Source organism: Danio rerio, chromosome 4 (assembly GCF_052040795.2).
Source record: "Danio rerio strain M-AB ecotype USA chromosome 4, GRCz13ab, whole genome shotgun sequence".
Lineage (NCBI taxonomy): Eukaryota > Metazoa > Chordata > Actinopteri > Cypriniformes > Danionidae > Danio > Danio rerio.
The window spans coordinates 43,002,294-43,016,802 of NC_141024.2; the positions used below are offsets into that span (position 1 = coordinate 43,002,294).

General features: G+C 38.7%; 2 protein-coding genes and 1 long non-coding RNA gene across 5 annotated transcripts in view; all 3 read right to left on the bottom strand.

The window, feature by feature from the left end:
* The window catches only part of LOC101886199 (uncharacterized), an 883,799-nt gene that overhangs the window by 390,615 nt on the left and 478,675 nt on the right, over nt 1-14,509 (bottom strand). The window lies entirely within an intron of this gene.
* Nucleotides 1-14,509, bottom strand: part of LOC148680967 (uncharacterized) — a 663,035-nt gene that overhangs the window by 119,498 nt on the left and 529,028 nt on the right. The window lies entirely within an intron of this gene.
* LOC103910773 (uncharacterized) lies at nt 132-5,791 on the bottom strand. Of its 3 annotated transcripts, none has more exons than XM_088650347.1 (3): nt 4,732-5,791; nt 3,896-4,045; nt 132-1,866 (listed from the first exon to the last, which is right to left on the bottom strand). In XM_088650347.1, exons 1-3 carry the CDS (start codon nt 4,844-4,846, stop codon nt 650-652), a joined length of 1,482 nt encoding a protein of 493 aa, XP_088506473.1. In that variant the 5' UTR covers nt 4,847-5,791; the 3' UTR covers nt 132-649. The 3 variants fall into 3 exon arrangements, with proteins under 3 accessions (XP_088506473.1, XP_088506475.1, XP_088506474.1); XM_088650349.1 differs by having other exon boundaries at nt 4,492-4,782; XM_088650348.1 differs by having other exon boundaries at nt 4,462-4,782.

Sequence of the window (14,509 nt, forward strand, 5' to 3'; positions counted from 1 at the left end):
TCCTTCTTCCAGTTGGAATAGAATAACTCTTGCATGCATTATTATAGAGAGAAATGTGTTTTTCTTGTGTTTACTGACACCTGCTGGAAAGAAATGGAATTTTGATGGAGCGCTCAAGGCCTGAGAACACATTTTCTAACTTCAGTTTATTTAAAACAGTATTTTATGAAATTTTAAAGGATTTCTTTTAAAATGATACCAAACTTTTGTATTTATTCCTATGCATGTGGTTATGGAAAGCTTTTTAAATCGGAAGGCCAAATTCAGGCGGAAATACCAAAAACAGCCCAAAAGCTTAACAGGTTCATTTCTGATGAGCTGCTGAAACTCATCCCAAATCAAAGCTGCAGTAACACTAGAGTTTGAGCATGCGACATTTTGTTTTATGGCGCTGCGAAAAGGGGCGGGATTAAACAAGATGATTAGACATTAAAAAAAGTGAGCGATTGTCCAGAGAGGTCATGTTTTGATCTTCGATTGGTCTCACACAGTCAAGTAATGCGATTTCGCAGGCCAGAGTTTACCAAGCTTGAACTCTGTAACGCAGTGAACTGCAAAACTTGACCCACAAACTTTCGTTTACAGTCTGACGCATTTGCGTGCATATGAATGGAAGTCTATGGGGAGAAAGGTCCAGTGTAACTGTGGCTTAGGTGCATGTGAATGGTTTCTCTCCAGTGTGGATCCTCATGTGTCGGTTAAGTTGTGATGATTGTATGAAACTCTTCCCACACTGAGTGCATGTAAATGGTTTCTCTCCAGTGTGGGTCCTCATGTGGTGATTAAGGGATGATGATTGGCTGAAACTCTTCCCACACTGAGTGCATGTGAATGGTTTCTCTCCAGTGTGGATCCTCATGTGTTCTTTAAGAGATGATGAGCGTCTCAAACTCTTCCCACACTGAGTGCATGAGAATGGTTTCTCTCCAGTGTGGATCCTCATGTGGTGATTAAGGTGAGATGAGCAACTGAAACTCTTCCTACACTGAGTGCATGTGAATGGTTTCTCTCCAGAGTGGATAGTCATGTGTTCATTAAGGGATGATGATTTGCTGAAACTCTTCCCACAGTAAGTGCATGTGTATGGTTTCTCTCCAGTGTGGATCATCATGTGTAGATTAAAGTTTGATGATTGGCTGAAACTCTTCCCACACTGAGTGCATGTGAATGGTTTCTCTCCAGTGTGGATCATGATGTGTCGGTTAAGTTGTGATGATTGTATGAAACTCTTCCCACACTGAGTGCATGTGAATGGTTTCTCTCCAGTGTGGATCCTCATGTGGTGATTAAGGGATGATGATTGGCTGAAACTCTTCCCACACTGAGTGCATGTGAATGGTTTCTCTCCAGTGTGGATCATCATGTGTTGTTTAAGAAATAATGAGTGTCTAAAACTCTTCCCACACTGAGTACATGTAAATGGTTTCTCTCCAGTGTGGATCATCATGTGTTTATTAAGGTGAGATGAGCAACTGAAACTCTTCACACACTGGGAGCATGTGAATGGTTTCTCTCCAGTGTGGATCATCATGTGTTTATTAAGGTATGATGATTGCCTAAAACTTTTCCCACACTGAGTGCAAGTGAATGGTTTCTCTCCAGTGTGGATCATCATGTGTTTATTAAGGTATGATGATTGGCTGAAACTCCTCCCACACTGAGTGCATGTGAACGGTTTCTCTCCAGTGTGGATCCTCATGTGAATCTTAAGATCGCCTTTTCTTCCAAAATTCCTTCCACACTGAGTGCAGGTGAAACGATTCTTGTCTCTCCTTTTCAAAATACCATCAGTCTGTAAATGAGTTTTTTCCTCAATTTTGACATGATGTTCCTCCTCTTTACTCTCCTCATTCTCTTCAATTAAGTCTGAAATAAATAAAATATTAGTTTTCATTAAGTCTTAAAACTCTCATCAAAAGCGTAAAGGTGAAAAGAAACTGGAAACATTGGCTACACACTGTAATTTTGATGCACATTAAATGTAAAATTAATCAGATCATATTTTGTTCAGTCCATTAACGTATGCACATTTAAGCAGATTCAATTCATCTTCATCTAGTGCTTTTACAATGTAAATTGTGCTGAAGCCACTTAACTTAGAAGTTCTAGTAAATTGAAACTGTGTCAGTCCAGTTTTCAGAGTTTCTCATAAAAGTCATTTTGGTCATATTGATAAGAGACAGATTTGAAAGCTGTAAAAAGCCTATTTTTATTCATATATATTCAGAATTACAACTAAACGTTTTTCTAAAATTTGTAAAGCAGACAGGGAATACTTGTTCATTCTGTGCCTGACTGGTAAACGCATCGGAGAAAAAAAAGTTCTGAGGTAACAGTTGAACAAACAGCTGAATATTTGTCTCGCAAACATTAGACATACCTGTTCAGCATCTGCATAAAGGCTGAAATATGCACCTTTCCCCTTGTGTGCTGTTGGGTAATTTTCATCCATTCTGGGTTGATTTTGTGGATTAATTTGGTCAAAACTTTCTGTGTTTTAGCAAAAGGATTGATATTTGGAAACATCTTATTTTGACAATCGAGCATCTATGCATCTAGCATATTATTTTATAGCTATATTCTACTGTAACATGCATAGCAGTAAACATGTCAGGCTAAATAATTGAAATGAATCACAGATTTCTTTACGATTTAAAACAGCCTCTTTGGTCTTTACTGCAGGAGATACTGTTGTCCTAAAAAACAAAACATTAAAAAAAACTTACATATACTGTAGGAACGGTGCAGCAGGAAATGTTGGCGATTTTAAAACTTTGACTTTTCCAAACTGCGGTAAACCTTGAATATAGTTATTGCCCCATGCCTCAGCAGCATAACACTGATATTTAGGATCTAAAAATTAATTCTTTAAAAAAAAAGTCTCAAGCAAAACGATTCCAATGACGCCGCCTGTTGGTGCATGAAGAATATGGTCTATATTCTGCGACTGTAAAATATTTTCTAACAATTAATTATTTTTGTGTCCTTTCAGCATGCTCAATATAGGGGGCATCCACATTTTTTGACATACTGTAAACCAGAGTTTCTGCAGGTTTTACAAAGTTAAATTTAAGACTTTATGATATTTCAAAGACCATTATGAATGAAATTTTAGACTCATAAAGGGCTAAAGGCTAAAGAACTTTTCAAATGGCCCAGATAGAAAAGATTTTTATTTGCCCCATCAAAATAAAATTTATTTTTAAAACTAAAAAATTAACAAATGTTTTTAAAGTTTTAAAAACTATAACAAACTAAATCTATGCACAACAATCTGTCCAGGTTAATATCCACAGCAGTAAATACATGGAGCACGTTTAAACAAATGTTATTGTGAGGAAAATAATTAAACCATTATGATAAAGTTAAAAAGACATTTTTGAATAAAAAGTTGAAAGTTTTATTAAGTTGAATTGTTGGTGATTGAATTGGTTTTGGCCAGATTGGGTAGAAAAACATGAACAAAGGAAAATAAAGACACAATACAGCACAATATTTCAGTAAATTTAAGACTTTTTAAGGCCTAAAATGTTAAGTCTTTTATGAGAATCCTGTAGGTCAAATATCACCAGATTAGTTAAACCTTTTATTAATTTATTGTTTTTATTTATTTTATAAAGCACCAAGGATGCTTTACAAACAGCAAAAGAACAAGAAAAGCAATAACGTTAAGAAGGTAGAGAAAATGGGAGACTAATAACACATAAAAGAAAAAGACACGAGAACAAGTAACGAAAGAAACTCATTCTGTCTTTTAATGAGTGCTTATGCGCATTTAGGAGAACTAGGCAGCACACTCAGGGCTGCAAGATGAATTTAGTATTATTATTAATAAAATATATCTGAATGAAAATATATCAAATGACTGAGTTGGTGTTTGAGAATGAAAACCAACCTGTTTGTTCCTGCTGATCTTCCTGTTTGACTGTGAATGTTTCTTCAATCTTCACATCTTCACTCTCCTCTTTAATAAACGCCATCTTTATAACAGTGTGGAGATCAGTCGCTTCAGCAGGAGTTTTTCTCCACGTTTTGACACTTTGTCCTGTTTAAAATGAACAAAACAATAAAAATGTCCTGTTTAAAATGAATAAAACAATGAACAGAAACAAAATTACTTCTCTTCAACACTTGCTTCAACAGTTTCTTTTTATTATCAAAAATAAATCAGGTAAAACATTTCTATAAAAATAGAGGTTAAATTGGTTTTATATTCACATTCTGACTTTCCCCTTAATAATATAATTTCATTAAAGTATTCTTTGCAAGCTCTAAATAGCGAAATCATATTAGCAGCAAATGACTATCAAAGTACAACATTGTTCACAGTCAAATAAACAGTGTTAATGTTGTTTTCAAGTCACACTTGCATGTTAATTCAGATCAAATATTCAAAGTAACATGGTAAACAATATATAGACTGCTAAATGAACGAATGTGTGAATATAAAACCAACTTTACCTCTTATCAGAAAAGTTTGAGAAACCCTACTTTGAAACACCTATTACACTCTTTTCGGTTTCAAACAATAGCCCTCGGCTACTGAGAATAAAATAGTATTACGTTGTATAAAGGGTTTAAATATTATTGTCAAAAGCAGGTACATAACTTAGCATCGGATTAAAAAAAATCTGGAACTTTAATTAAATCGGGCTATGTATATGGCATTTCTATGTGTTTGCCTCGTAAATATATAACAGGCTATATCCGTAAACATTTAAAAACACAAACCTTTCTCCAGTTGAATCACAGCGCTAAAGCGGCGCCGCCTGATGACGTCACACGTTACGACAAAATAAAAGTCTTTATTTTGTTTCGCTTTTTTGCCAATTACTGTTCCAGTCATGACTTATTGATACATTTCTCCCATGTTTTTTACTTTATACTATTTCTGCTCTCTCTCTCTCTCTCTCTTTCTCTCTCTCTCTCTCTATCTCAAATTCAAATTCAAATAGCTTTATTGGCATGACTGTAAAACAAATCACAATGTTGCCAAAGCAATAACAAAATACAGAACATTCATATAGATAAAAGTAATATAAGTAATAATAAACAAACACATATACATATCGTTATATTATACATATATGTTGTCACAATAAACAAGTTAATAAAAAAAAAAGATTAACAAAAGTATATAATAATAAATGGTAAGGACAGAGAGCTTTAATAAGGGATAAGGGGGTTCAGCCTTTTTCTCTCATACGGTGGCATGAGGACACGTACTGTGCTGCTAGGTGGAGACACTTTTCATTTTCTCCCAAAATATAATGGAGTTTCTCCGTATTTGTGGGTTGCTGGAATTGTGGTAGAATCAGAGACACTTGTGTGAAGTAAGCTTCTCTGATGCTCTGATATTTGCTGCAGTGAGTGAGGAAATGCAGCTCATCCTCCACAACTTCAGCAGGGCAGTGTGGACAGTCTGAGCTCTGGGCTCCTCCAGCTGCGCTTGTGTCGGCCCGTCTCCACACTCAGACTGTGTCCACTCAGACGGTACCGGTTCAGCAGCTTTCTCTGACTGGGGGTCTTAATGTTGGTCAGATACGGGGCCAGTTCATAACCAGGTTTAATCTGGTTGAAGTTTATTTTGCCAATTGACTTTATATTCCTCCTGGGTAATCTTTTCTATTTCTTTAGTCTTTATATGTTGGGACAGGGTTTGTGAATTTAGTTGGTGTTTTTCCACCAGATAGTGCATGGGGTCGCTGGCCGGATGTGCATTTCTATATATGAGGGCTTGCTGATGGCAGCTCTCTGGGCTGGAGTCTGACAGATGGAGCCAGAACTTCCCTGCTCTCTTCTGGATTTCTGAGAGCAGAGGGAACCTGCCTAGTTCTGCTCTGCAACCAAGGCTGGGTGTGCTTCTGTAAACTCCGAGGATGTTTTTGCAAAACTCCAGATGAAAGATTTCAACTGGAGTTTTTTCCCAAGAGTCATAGTTTAATTTAAATGTGGGTCCCCAGAGAGTCTCTCTCTCTCTCTCTCTCTCTCTCTCTCTCTCTCACACATTACACATTTTAGGTGCTTTTTTGGCATGACAAATAACTGTACATTTGTATTGCCAAAGCAGTGCAGCGTCGCTGTGTACAAACAAGACAGTGAAAAAAGGGCAGTAGTGCAAAAAAATATGGATATAAAATATAATACAGAGAAAACACAGAAATAAATAAAATAAAAATAGATTAATGAAATTAAAAATAAATTAATAAAAATAAAAAGATTAATAAAAAAGATTTAAAAATAGATTAGATTTCTCTCTCTCACACACACAAACACACACTTCAGTATTTAAAGTTGATCAAAAAAATTTAATCTAAACATTTTAAGACAATTTTGAGAAACTTTTTTTTAATCCAGTTCATGATGACTTGCATGTCTACAACACATTACTTCCTATTAATATCCGAGTCCAAATCTCATCCTCATAATTATGACCCCTTATTTTCATTTCTATTTTTACAACTTCATAGGCCTATATAGGGTTTCTTATTGTTTCATATGAATTGTCGTTTCTTCTAATCTGTTCCACATTTCCTGCCATTCTTTAGCAGTTTCTTCAGTAAAATATTTAATTTACAGAAGCATTAAAGGGGTAGTTCACATAAAAATTACAATTCTGACATTTACTCATCTTCTACTTGTTCCAAACCTGTGTGAGTTTCTTCTGCTAAATGGAAATGAAGAGAATAGGCTACAGGGTCAAAAAGCAGCCACTATATGGTTCAACAGTGCCTACTTTGGGCATGGTTGCTTTTTTCAACATTTTCTGGCACTCAAAATGTTCTTGGAACTCGATTACAATTGAACCACTAAAGTCACTGTCAAAGTCAATGTTTTTGGTTCCTTTTCTGGACTTCTGAGCATCTCGGGACTCTTGCTGTGTATGACAGATGAGGGAGCTCTCTGATTTCATCTAAAGTGTCTTCATTTGCGTTCTGAAGATGACCAAAGTTCTCAGGGGATTGAAACAACAGGTAGAATGACAATCGTTCTCGAGTGCCTAGTGTACACTATAACACACGCATTCCACCACTGCTGATATACAGCCACATTGCACTGCTTTTTTTATTTACTTATTTTTATTGCAATAACAACAGGCCATCACAACAAATAGAAATGCAAAAACTGATAGCACTGATACTCGCGATGATATTCCCAGGTGGGAGGCGACGTTCGCGCGACCTTGCACAACGTTCTCTGAAAGTTCCCTAAAGGTAATAAAAATCCAGAACCTTTACAGAACATTAGGGATGTTTTTAAAACGTTCTCTTTAAGTCATAAAATAACGTTACCAGTATGACTTAAGGAGGACGTTCTGCTTTGGCCATTCTATGGTTACATAATAACGTTACAAAGAGAACCTTTGTAGGGATAGTTTACAGTTTAACCCAAAGAATGACCAGTCTGGTAGATGAAGAAGAGCCGGAGTCAGAGATTTAAATAAATAAATCAAGTTTACTGAAGATAGTTTGCAGTTTCATTCGCAGAAGCCAGCTTCAACACTCGCAATGAGTTCCTAGGCCGCTCTGCTTACAGTTTCAACAATCGAACAATTATACTCTTTACACAAGTCCAGAAAGGGTGGGATCCAGGTAAACAGTTCTTATTGGTTACAACAGAAATAGACAATTCTAAATACATGCGTCAAAAAAAAAAACATAGTATCTACTTCCAGATATGGATGGCCTTAATGTGTGCATCAAAGAAAGCATTGTATCTGTCTCCAGATATGGATGGCGACCTGATGCCTAGAGGTGAGGTTGCCCTAAGTTATTAGAAGCTGATCTCCGACCTGTAAAAAGCTAAACCAGGAATAAGAAAAGAAACAAAATCTGCATTTTGTCATGGCATTGGAGTTTACATATCGGCCTGTTGTGTGTAATATGAATATAGCCAAGCCATTCACAGATATTGCCAGATAATCACTTTACCTCTACCATACTTTTAACAGATCATTTGTAATTCTGGCTGTCATCCTTTCTTGCATTGTCTTGAGCCATCACATTGCCAATTATATACTATATTGTTAGTAGCCTGGAGAGGTCAGTCATTCTGCTACATCAAATCACTTTCTACTGGATGTAAAATGCTCATTATAGAACATTATAATTTTATAATGTTAAGTTCTAATTCTGTAGTTATTTTGATAAAAGTAACTAAGAAGTAATATAAGAGTAATTTAACATATTACAATTCTGAGACAGTAATGTTGTAAGGTAAGGGATTACATTTAAATAACAGTAATCTGTAATGTATTACAGTTTGGAAGTAACTTGCACAACACTGTATATATATATATATATATATATATATATATATATATATATATATATATATATATATATATGTGTGTGTGTGTGTGTGTGTGTGTGTGTGTGTATGTGAGTGAGAGAGAGAGGGGGAGAGAAAATGGAAAACGAGGGAGAAATGTATCAATAAGTCATGACTGCAACAGCAAGTGGCAAGAAAAGCAAAACAAAATAAAAGACTTTTATTTTGGCGTGGTGTGACGTCATAAGTCGGCGCCGCTCTTGCGCTGGATCCAGATGGAGAAAGGTTTGTTTTAAAGCGTTTACACTTATATAAAGCGATTGATTAAAGTTTCAGGCTTTTTTTCATCCGATGCTAAATTATGCTGTTAATGCGTAATGCTGCTGTTGACAACATTATTTTAACACTTTATACTGTGTAGTATTATTTTACTTACAGTAATGAGGGTTATTGTTTGAATAATAGAGGTAAAGGTGGTTTTATATTCGCACATTCGTTCATTTAGAAGTCTCTATATTGTTTACTGTTACTTGGAATATTTGATCGGAATTAGCATAAAAGTGTGGCTTGAAAACAACATTAATACTGTTTATTTGACTGTGACCAATGTTGTACTTTGTCATTATAATCATTGAGTGCTAATATGATTTCTCTATTTAGAGTTAGCAAATAATACTATTATGAAATTATATTATTAAGGAGAAAGTCTGAATGTGCGAATATAAAACCAACTTTACCTCTATTCTTGAATAAACAAAAGAAACATAAATGTGTAGGTGTTTTAATGAAGGTTTAATTGATTAAATAGCATAATGTCATTCCATTCTAAATATACATCACTATGTATGAGAAACGGAGTTTTAATCAGCTCATTCTTTCTAGCTGACAATAGAGGTAAAGTTGGTTTTATATTCACACATTCGTTCATTTATAAGTCTCTAAATTGTTTACCATGTTACTTTGAATATTCGATTTGAATTAGCATGCAAGTATGACTTCTAAACACCATTGTTTATTTGACTGTGAACAATGTTGTACTTTGATAGTCATTGAGTGCTAATATGATTTCACTATTTAGAGTTTGCAAATAATACTTTTATGAAATTATATTGTTAAGGAGAAAGTCTGAATGTGCGAATATAAAACCAACTTTACCTCTATGCATGGACGTACCTGATTTCTTTTTGTTAATTACTCTCATATAAAGAAACTGTTGAAGCAAGTGTTGAAGAGAAGTTATTTTGTTTCTGTTCATTGTTTTATTAATTTTAAACAGGACATTTTTATTGTTTTGTTCATATTAAACAGGATAAAGTGTCCAAAGACAGAGAAAAACTCCTGCTTGAGCGACTGATCTCCACACTGTTATAAAGATGGCGTTTATTAAAGAGGAGAGTGAAGATGTGAAGATTGAAGAAACATTCACAGTCAAACAGGAAGATCTGCAGGAACAAACAGGTTAATTTTCATTCTCAAACACCATCTCATTCATTTGATCCTCATTCAGTTATATTTTAATAATAAAAATACTAAATTAAATCCATCTTGCAGCCCTGAGTGTGCTGTCTAGTTCTCCTAAACGCACATAAGCACTCATTGAAAGACAGGAATCAGTTTCTTTCTTGTTCTTGTGTCATTTGTCATTCTTTTATGTATAATTAGTCTCTTATTACAAGTGGGCCTCAGCAATCCTGCAGGTGGGCCGCGAGCAAGCTTAAAATTAACTCTTAATATTAAGGGTGTCACGAGTTCTCGTGAGATTAAATCGGTAGAATTAAGATAAAAAGTTGTCTTGACCGTGAGGGTGAATTTAGCTTTGAAGATTGGAAGCAGGATTGAATTTGAACCGCAAATCAAGTGCTTTGCATACACCTGCAAGGCTGGCCTCCAGTAGTATCTGGATGCAGCCTTTATGATGCAAGCTGAGATTGCATCACTCAGCGATGCAATGTCAGACACAATGCACTTAAATGGAGCTAGTGACTGTGACGGTTAGGGTTAGGGGTGGGGTTAGGTGAGCCCATTAAAAAGCATTGGATGTAGCCCAGATTGCACTGCACCAGGTCTGCAGCCAGACCCCTCTCATGGCCTCTGTGATGCATGTCACTCGGTTGGCCGTGTGGGTGTAAAGTCACCGCTTTAATTTCTCACCGGAGCGAGATGTGCTGAAAGCTGCTTTAATGAATTGCAGAACAGATTTTTAAACGCCGTAATTAATCTATTACCATCGTGTAGGACTTCATTACAAGTAAAAAACAAACACCTTAATTGTTCTGCATTTTGTGATTAATTTTTTTTTTAATTTTTATAAAAATCTATTTTCCATTCATATATTTGAAGACTATTCCATGAATATGTCTCGTCATTAAGAATTTCTTTAAAGTAGTGTAAAAATATCGACTTGTCTCGTTCCCCTGAACCCAATCGTGCGTCTCATCTTGTATCGTGGAGTTGGCATCTCTTCAGACCCCTACTTAATATTATACTACAATGTTTGGATTTCATGTATAATATGCTATAATAAAATTATCAAAGTAATGTTCTGTAATTGATTACTTCAAGCTAGGAGCAAAAACAGCACCCAAATCTGAACTCCTTGAAAAAGTCATAGAGCTACCGGTAGTTGTCAACAACAAACTCTTCCGCCTTAAAGCTCCGCCTATGCTGGTTGATTGACACCTCAATTGCATTTGATTTATCATTTGCGATGTCTGTTTGAGGATTTGATTCACCATTTGCGGAGTCGTTTAAGGATTTGATTCACCATTTGCGGAGTTGTTTGAGCATTTGATTCACCATTTGCGATGTCGGTTTAAGGATTTGATTTATAGTTTGAGCATTTTGATTCACCATTTACGATGTCAGTTTGAGGATTTGATTTATCAATTGCGATGTCAGTTTGAGGATTTGATTTATCATTTGCGATGCCAGTTTGAGGATTTGATTTATAGTTTGAGTATTTGATTTATCATTTGATCCTTTAAGCATTTGAATTTTCATTTTAATTTTGTTAGGAAAAAACTTCCATACAAAACTTTCAGCACTTATAATTCAAATGAAAAAAAAAATGCTAATGATTTCAGGACAGCACACTTTCTTCCACACACCACATAATGCTGCCCTCTTCAACTCTCCTCTTCCTTTATACTCTCACCCATTTCCTTTCTGCCGTCCCATGGGTGGAGACCAATTAAACAATGTTGACTGTCATCACAGAAAACACCAACAATCATAGATGCATGATTATTTGCGGTCATGGCTTTGCAATATACAGAGTGTACTGAGTTTTTTTTTTCAAAGCATTTTTCCAATATATGTCCAAAATAAGATGTCCCCAAGTATCAGTCCTTTTGCTGAAACACAGAAAGTTTTGGCCAAATTAAGCCTTAAAATCACCCCAGAATGGATGAACCCAACAGCACACAAGGGGGGAAAGGTGCACATTCCAGCCTTTATGTAGATGCTGTACAGGTATGTCTCATGTCTGCGAGGCAAATATTCAGCAGTTTGTTTAGCTGTTACCCCCGAACTTTTTTTTTTTTCTGATGCGTTTACCAGTCAAGCACAGAATGAATAAGTTTCCTTGTCAACATTACAAATTTTAGAAAAATCATTTTGTTGTAATTATGAATATATACAAGTAAAAAACAGGGCATTTACAGCTTTTAAATCTGTGTCTTATCAATGTGACCAAAATGACTTTTATAATCAATTATGTAAAAACTCTGAAAACTGGACAGACAGTTTCAATTTACTAAAACTTCTATGTTAAGCGGCTTTGACACAGTTTAACTTATAAAAGCACTAGATAAATAAAGATGAATTGAATATGCTTAAATGTGTACACGTTAATAGACCGAACAAAATATTTGATTTATTTTACATTAATATGCATCAAAATTACAGTGTGTGTAGCCTATGTTCCCCTTCGGTTGGGGAACTTTAGTGCTATAAGTGGATTTGATCTTGGGAAAATCCACATATGGGAGGATTCGGTTCAAAAGCCGCTTGTCTGAAAGAGTATTGAACGGGCCAATGAAAGCAATGAATTGGCAGCGTAAGCTTGCGCAGGTGTGCTTCATTGCCAATTATCCCAGGATATAAGCACACCTGGAGCGAGCAAACGCCATCCTTTTCGCTTCAGAGACTTTCTGATCGAGTCGATGAGGGTTCCTCTTGCTGGTTCAGCGACTTCAGAGCGAACGAGTGTCTCCCGGTCCAGAGTGGGTTTTCGCGGCGGCAGACGGTCGAGCTGGGTCCGGTCCTCCAGAGCGGTGCGTATTGTTGCAAACTTTCCTAAAAGAGCAACACAGTCATGCAGCACGTCCTTTTCAGGATGGCGCTCCGACTGTGCGTTTCTGGTTGCCGGGGTTTCCTGGCTCCGGATGATGGACACGATCACTGCATTACATGTTTGGGGGTCCAGCATGTTAATGTGGTGCTCGCGGGCAGTTCATGTCGTCACTGCTATGCCATGACCGTTGCACAGCTAAGATCGCCTCCGGGCAGGTGAGCGCCGTCAAAATGGATCCTGAAGCGGACATGTTAGCCGTGCTTTCCCGGGCTGCTTCGGCCGTGGGGTTGGAGCTGGTTCATCCCCCATCTCCACGGCTGGACCGACTAGATGGGTGCTACATGGAGGACCAGAAGGCGAAGCCTTCGAAGCCTCTGGTCCCCTTCTTCCCGGAAGTGCACAGTAGGCTCATGCAGTCTTGGAGGGCAACTTTCTCAGCCCATGCTGCGTGTCCCTCCGCCCTCACCGCCCTTGACGGCGGAGCTGCCAGGGGGTATGAGGCGATCCCGTCAGTGGAACGCGCTATCGCGGTCAATCTTTGTCCGCGTGGCGCCCCTACGTGGCGGGGTCCGCCCCGTCTCCTGTCCAAAGCCTGTAGGTTGTCTGCCTCCCTCGGAGCCAGAGCTTATAAGGCTGCGGGCCAGGCTGCTTCCGCCTTGCACGCGATGGCCACCTACCAGCGCTACCAAGCGCAGGCGCTGGCCGAGCTGCACGAGGGCGGGTCTAACCCAGGCTTACTTATCTCCGCTTATCATAACACGGTAGCGTGCGGCACCGTGGGAAAGCACAACCTCATCATCCGGTTCCTCAGAGGTGCTAGGCGAATTAATCCATCCCACCCCCTCTCATGCCCTCTTGGGATCTCGCCCTCGTTCTCACAAGTTTACGCGCAGATCCCTTTGAGCCACTCGATTCAGTATCTCTAAGATTTCTGTCACTGAAGACAGCTCTGCTGGTCGCGTTGGCCTCCATCAAGAGGGTCGAGGACCTGGAGGCATTTTCGGTCAGTGACTCGTGCCTGGAATTCGGGCCGGATTACTCTCACGTTATCCTGAGACCCCGCCCGGGTTATGTGCCCAAGGTTCCTACCACCCCCTTTAGAGATCAGGTAGTGAACCTGCAAGCGCTGCCCCCGGAGGAGGCAGACCCAGCCCTTTCCTTACTGTGTCCAGATCACGTGCTGCACATTTATGTGGACCATACTCAGCACTTTAAATCATCTGAGCAGCTCTTTGTCTGTTATGGCGGTCGGCAGCAGGGAAGTGCCGTATCGAAACAAAGATTATCCCACTGGATTGTGGATGCCATTTCACTCGCTTATTCGAGCAGAGGTGAGCCGTGTCCCCCGGGAGTGCGTGCACACTCCACTCTGCGCGTTGCATCCTCTTGGGCTTGTGCACGCGGCGCCTCTCTAACAGACATTTGTAGAGCTGCGGGCTGGGCGACACCCAACACATGTGCAAGGTTTTACAATCTGCGAGTGGAGCCGGTTTCCTCAAGGGTATTAGGCAACCCTTTGGTGATTGAGGAAACAACTCAGTAGGGTGTTGAAACACGCTTGCTGCGCCATTGTCCCTAACACGTAGATACGTGTGCTCTTTTATCTGTCAGTAAAGTTCCCAGTCAGGTGAGCCCTGCAGATTCCTCCGTGGACCCCAGCACTGACTCAGCAGAGGAGTCACTTGCTGGCCCACTACGTTGTTGGTCTGCCCGCTGGTCAGCCCGCATCTTGGGTATAGGTGTCTGCTATGCGTGATCCCCACTAGGTGACTATGCTTACTCCGCCACGGTTAAGTCCCCCCTCTTCCCTCTCCGCTAACCTCTTTGTCTATGCACACTCCCCCTTCTTAGGGCTAGTCCATATGTAATTCGGCCATTTTATCTCCCCCCTTGGGTAGCGGATGGCCTCCGCAGCATCCTCCCTATCGGGATTGCACGCTTCCC